A 6,755-nucleotide genomic window follows, 5' to 3' on the forward strand; every position below is an offset into this window, starting at 1 on the left:
GTGAGTGACCAATATGGCAGCATTGAGGATGAGAAAGACATAGAGAGGTACATGGGAAGTACAGACAACAAATATGAACCTTTTTGCATATACAGTACTGAGTTGTCAGTGAAGGCAAAAAAAAAAAAAAAAGCAGTTAATTTTAAAGGAAAAATAAGGGAACAATTAATATTTTACAAATGCAAAATTAAGCCACTTAGATTTCAAAGAGAGAAATATATGTAGGAATAATGTGTGTGTGTGTGCATGTGTATATACATATTATACACACACACACACACATACATACATATATGGCCTTCCTGCCTTTACTGAAGACCATTTGGTTTCACCAAGGGCTTAGTTCCAACCCTTGAAACAGACATGATCATACAGTTCAGAGAGTCCCATCACTATCACAACCTCAAAATGGGAGGGAACCAAGATCCAGTCTTCAATCTGTCATGGATATTGCTATGTGATATTGAACAATACTTCCACTCTCTGATTCTATCTTGATGACACATATGCATGCACATGCAAACACACACACAAAAATAATCAAACTTTAAATAAAATATATTTCTGCCTAGTAACGTGAACCAGATCACCCCCAAGAGTAATTTACCTTCCATGGGTCAGATTTTGGAAAAAACATTCTATCTTACCTTGGTATATACACGCTTATTTAGCATACGTGGCCAGTACACTTTCTCATTTTCTCCAAATGAAGGAAATTGGACAATTAAAATTATAAATCACTTTAGGAAGCATTATTTAATAACAACAATAATGGAACATAAATACACTGAAAGTAGTGGGAAACTCTTCTTTTAAAATACAAATATTTGATCTCAAAGTGTTGTTGTTGTTGTTGTTATGTGTCATTGAGTCAGACCCAACTCATAGTGACCCCTCCTTGGGTTTCTGAAGTGGTATCACTAAGGAAGTAGATGGCCCAACATTCCTTCCAAGGAGTGACTGGTGGGTTTGAACTGCCAGCCTTCTGGTTAGCAGTCAAGTGCCTTAGGGACTACACAAAGCAGTATCTATTAAAAAGTACTCAAGGTAATAAAATATAGGAAGACTTATCATTGATTAATTGAACAAAACGATGTTTTCTTTCCCAAGTAAAGACAGCTTTTCTGTGGTTTGACTGCAAAGACAACCTGCAGATGTCTATCTACTCTGCAGGGATTTTCACTTCCTCAGGAGAAAACAGCTGAACTAGGAAACAATCATACGCTAACTGTGCAATGCTTAACAGATGACATAGAGAGCCATGTTCTATGATGGAAAGCATGAGGGGCAAGGTTCAAATTAGTTTTCTCTAAAATTCAATGTAATTATACAAGATCAATTATATATTAAATTCAGCTTGTCTCAAAGAACTGTGCTACAATTTGTGCTAGGCATAAAATGGAAACCTGTATTTAATAATTGGTGGTATTGGATGTTGGAGAATATATCTATAACATATCTTCCTCAGTATTTATCTGACTTCAGAATAGAACTAATCTAAAAAGGAACATAAAAGTACTATTTATAAGACCTTTTTATAAAACTTGGTTTGAAATTGAAGTACACAAATTGATGTTTCAGAAGTCTTAGAAACAGTAATGTCTCTTAAATTGTCCAAATCAATGTTGTCATCAAAATACATCTGTCTTGCTTGGCAAAGGCAAATAATAATTCATACGTATTTTTATAAACACCTTCAATTAAAACTTATTTTTCTTTTTAGAAATTAACAGCCAAAGTTCCAGGTGGAAACTTTAAGAATAAGGAAAACATTTCAAGTGGTAGATTTTGTAATGTGTGCATACATTTAATTGCATCAAAATTGAGTTTTCAATAAGAATAAATATAGCTCTTGCCACATGGCAAGGGTCAGCATCTAAAGGCTGGCCAGTGCTCTGCAGTGTGGTCTACCTTGGTAATAAACTGGATGTAAATGAAAGTAAAATACACAATTCTAAAGACAACCTATAAATACAATCTTTTTGGTGTAATATTGCAATTTAAATATTAAAACCACAGTATACAAACACAGTATCTATACCAAAATAGCTGTTTTAAATGACACTCTACTTTTTTTTTTCCATGTTTGAAAGACTGACAATTATTAGGAACCAAGAAATTCAGTTGTTGTTACAGCTGTATAACTTAGTTTAAAGTCAAATAAAACACAGATAAATGTTTTTGGAAGCATTACCAACAACTGTGCTGTGAAACCTATGTTGTCTCAAGACACTTTTTGTTAATGCTATTACTTTGGGCTTCACTAAGATATTAGATATAATCTTGTTTTCTTGTGTCTGAGCCTTTGGGGACAATAAGGGGGGAAAAAACCCTTAATGAACTCCTGGTAAATAAGCCAAAATATATATATTTATATATATTTGAAAATAATAATAATAATATACTCAGGTAAGAAAAACAAAACCCAAATTATAACACTACTCTACAGGTACAGCAAACGTGGCCCAGGTTTTTTTTTTTTTTTTTTTTTTTACCCCTGCCTTGTTTATTTGTGTAACATACAAAAGGTTAGTTTTGTTCTTAGGATACAAACACAGCTAATAATGGTGAATGAGCAGTACCCATTGTTAAAATAAATAACTGAAATATATGGGATCTAAAGTACTACATGTATCCATTTGTAATTCTCTAAAGCATGAATTTATTAAATAATACTTCTCAAACTTTTTTAAACACACAATAAATACCCTTTCCAAACTGAAAAGTACATAACTTGTTTTTCCCATAAAATTTATATATATAAATAATGCAACATATCTAAATTAAGGCATGCCTTTAAACCTTGCAATTAAGCTTATATAAAAATTACTTGAAGCACACAGCACTCAAAATATTTTTTCAGGTTTCAAAAAAATATTATGATTGTTAATAAGGATCCTTAAATTACACTTGATAAATATATAATATTTGCATAATTTTCTCCACAAGTATATGACTTGTTAATGAATATTATCTTTAAAAGTAATTTTTAAAGTACTTTTACAAGTTTTATTTTAATTTAAAATAGTATTTTTTCATTTAGTGCTTAAATACATTTTGGAGACATAATAATTAATATCATGCTAAAATTCATGAATTAAGCATTAAAGGGCTATGCTTTTTAATATTTTAATGGTGACAGTTACATCTGGTTTAAATTCCATGATCGTGTATTTGTTGACTAAGACTGGAAGAGCTTTTCTCCTAATGGCCTCTCAAAGTAATGGAATGTCTAGCTTAGAATTTAACTGGAAACTAATAGTGTCTTTAAAAATACCTACACAAAAGCCAGATTGGAAAAGACAGCCCTCTAAATCCAATGCATTAAAGGTATTTTGATCATCTGAGGTAAAACTAGAGGTATTTTGAAAACAAAGATCTAGAGATCTAATTCATCAGACCTTCTATTAAAGTTTATACCCTTATTTTATTATTTTTTTTTAATTCTGGCAATGATAAAAATGCAAGGATGAAATACCACAGAAACACGAGATGATCTTTGATATTTCTTGCGATACAAACTTCATTTGTAAATTACTATACTGATAATTCCAGAGACTCGGTTACTCTGCTTCTCCCTCTTGGTCTCCCGTTTCTTACCTACCAAAAGTAGGATTTAGCCTAGATTATCACCATCATCTTTCTTCTTTTTCTAAATTTGTTTTCAAATGGTGATTTTATTTCATAAGGAATATTTATTCTTAATTATAAATGTGTCCAAAAGTTACAAAAGTGCTGATATCATAACTTTGATTTTATCAAAATGCATACATTTTCTTATAAATAAATTGAACATTTAAACCTCTTTGCTTGTACTACATTTAAAAGTGTGCTAAAAGGAGAAAACAAAAACAAAAGCAAAATAGTCTTATATATGAGTTCTGGTGGTGTAGTGCCTAAGGTGTTTGACTGCTAACCAGGAGGCTGGTGGTTCAAAGCCACCAGCCACTCCTCAGAAGGCAGACTGGGCAATCTACTTCCATAGAGATACCACCTCGGAAACCCAAGGAGGGATCACTATGAGTGGAATCATAGTGGAATCAACTCAACTTATACAATAAGTTATTATATAACTTTCATACTTCTCACTGTATTGGTCCTAAGACCTTCACTGAGAATCAAGGCAATAATAGAAAGAAGAAATAAATTCATTATCAATTAATGAGATATAAACCTAGGTTTCAAATAAATGATTGAAAAATATAAGTGGCTAGTTTTGACATAGTTTTAAATGGTTACTATCTTCTTTATTCTAGCTAATTAAATTTTATGTTTATATCAGAAATCTTTGGCATCCTGTATCAAATTAAATACTACAAGGCTCTTTGAACGTGATCAAATCATTCAAATTCTCTAAGGCTAATTCCACATCAATAAGATAATTGAGTTGGAATAATCTGTCTCTAAATCCTTTCCAAATATAATTTTATAATTATCCGTTCCTACATATTCAAATTCTGGTTGACTTTAATGTTAGAGACCATGAAAACTATATAATTAAAATTTTGGATATAGATTACATGAAAATACTAAATCATCTTGCAAAAAAAATTATATATGAATATACACTATTATATATGAAGTTTAATACATAATTATGTATAGTTAAACTTGAAGTTAATTAGATTTAAATTTCATTTGTCTCTCCAGTCCATATGTAATTCTCAATTTCTGTCATACATACACAGCAGGGTTCTTCCAAGGGAATTAAACTTTCTGACTGCTACATGAACGTGTATGAAAAATAAGAGCAATCCAGTTTTATTTACATGTAATGCATATCTAGGCTCTAGATATATTTAACAATTTAATCATTAGTCAACCATTTTTTCTTGTGCTAATTTCAAATGAGTTTCACTTGGTATTTGTATAAATCCACTTGAAGGTTACATACAACTGTTTTCCTTCCAGGGCACACTACTTTAGCCACATACATATATCTGTCTGGACACAGCTTCACCAGAAGTATATTTCCAATAATTAGAAATAGTTTAAAATCAAACCTTTTCTACCAGTTAAAAGTATTTCTCTTTACAAAGACAAATTTAAAATATTTAAAATACCCCACACTATTTTTCTATTATAGATAATTTCATATATTTAAAAGGAGGGGAATAAATCAATAACAGAAAACAGCTCCAAAACAAAAGCAGAATAGTTCAATAATTATGTGTAAATCCCCACTTAGCTTGACATATCAGCTGGGATAAGAAATACAGAAAATTCACATAGTATATCGGCACTTATCTAGAAAGCTAGAGAGTCCCTTCAGTAAAGCCTGTGATATGGGCTCTTTTTTATTACCTTTATCAAGACAAATTATCTCATTCTACCACTCCCCCTGCCAAACACAGAAATCCCGTTTTACTTACTAGCTACCTCCAGCGATGCATTATGGCTCACAGCCTCTCCCAGGTAATTCCTTGCTACGCAGACGTAGACCCCTTCATCGGGCCTACTTTTTCGTCCATGAACTATACGTAGGAAAAATAAAGATCCACTTGGCAGCAACATTCGGTGAGAGCGAGGGTCATCTTTGTCCGTTTCCACTCTCTCTCCGCCTTTGTACCATTCAATAGTGGGTGTGGGACGGCCTTCAGCTTTACAGTTCAAAGTTGCAGGTTCTCCTTTTGAGACAATTAGATCTGAAGGGTGTTCAACAATACGTGGTGGAAAATCTTCCTGACGAAGACGGGAGCCTGCAAAAGTATTGATAAAATATCTTTGTATATCACTTGAGTACTGTTAAAAGTCCTATTCAAAACCTTTAGCTTTACCCTTATTTAAACACTACATAACATCAACTACCCTTTCTGCTAACTAAATGTCTCTATTAACAACAAAACCTTTCTAGTAAAACTTCCTACTAACTAAAATTATTAGCATTCACCACAACACACACACACACCCCTTTGAGGTAGAGTGGATTTCAACTAATGGAAATCCATGTGTTGCAGAATATAACTTCTTCATAGGATTTACTCGGCTGTAATCTTTACTGAAGCAGATAGCCAGGCCTTTCTTCTATAGCGCTAAGTGAGTTCAGCTGCCAACCTTCAGGTTAGTAACTGATCACAAACTGCATGTGCCATCCAGAGATCTCTCCTCTTGGGAGTCCAGAACCTAACTCCCTTTTGATGCCCCCTTTCACTTAGAAAGCTACCTTGCTTAAATTTTGCCTGTGCAAATCCTATCTGTTCTTCAGTACTTTCCTACAAGTATTTTCAGAACTCATCACACTGTTTATACCATAAGTTTGCCTATTTTTACAGAGGAATGTATTAGAGAACTGCTGAATACCTTCCAATTAGAAACAATGACTTGGAATCTCTTTTTTAACTAAATCCATCAATACTTTAAGAAAACATATGCTTATATATGTGTATATCTTTCTAAATAATAAAAGTATACACACACACACACACACACATGAGATCTGGTGGTGTAGTGCCTAAGGCATTTGACTGCTAATCAGAAGGCTAGCAGTTCAAACCCACCAGCCACTCCTCAGAAGGAAGTTTGGACAATTACTTCCGTAGTGATACCGCCTCGGAAACCCAAGGAGGGATTGCTATGAGTTGGGTCCGACTCAATGGCACATAACATCAACTATATATATATATATATATATAGTCGGTATTACTATGCAAGTAGATTGCCCCATCTTCCTTCCAAGGAGTAGCTGGTGGGTTTGAACCGCCAGCTTTCTGGTTAGCAGTCAAGTGCCTTAGGCACTACACTACCAGAGCTCCTAT

At 33.1% G+C, this 6,755-nt stretch overlaps 1 protein-coding gene across 1 annotated transcript in view; it reads right to left on the minus strand.

Moving 5' to 3' along the window:
- ROBO1 (roundabout guidance receptor 1) overlaps positions 1 to 6,755 on the minus strand; it is a 784,554-nt gene that overhangs the window by 530,505 nt on the left and 247,294 nt on the right. The window contains exon 2 of the mRNA XM_042783645.1: positions 5,373 to 5,699. Coding sequence (XP_042639579.1) covers positions 5,373 to 5,699 — 327 coding nt within the window. The remainder of the gene's footprint in view (positions 1 to 5,372; positions 5,700 to 6,755) is intronic.

The sequence above is a fragment of the Orycteropus afer genome, unplaced genomic scaffold (assembly GCF_000298275.1).
Source record: "Orycteropus afer afer isolate SDZICR_OR568_19922 unplaced genomic scaffold, OryAfe1.0 scaffold00022, whole genome shotgun sequence".
NCBI lineage: Eukaryota > Metazoa > Chordata > Mammalia > Tubulidentata > Orycteropodidae > Orycteropus > Orycteropus afer.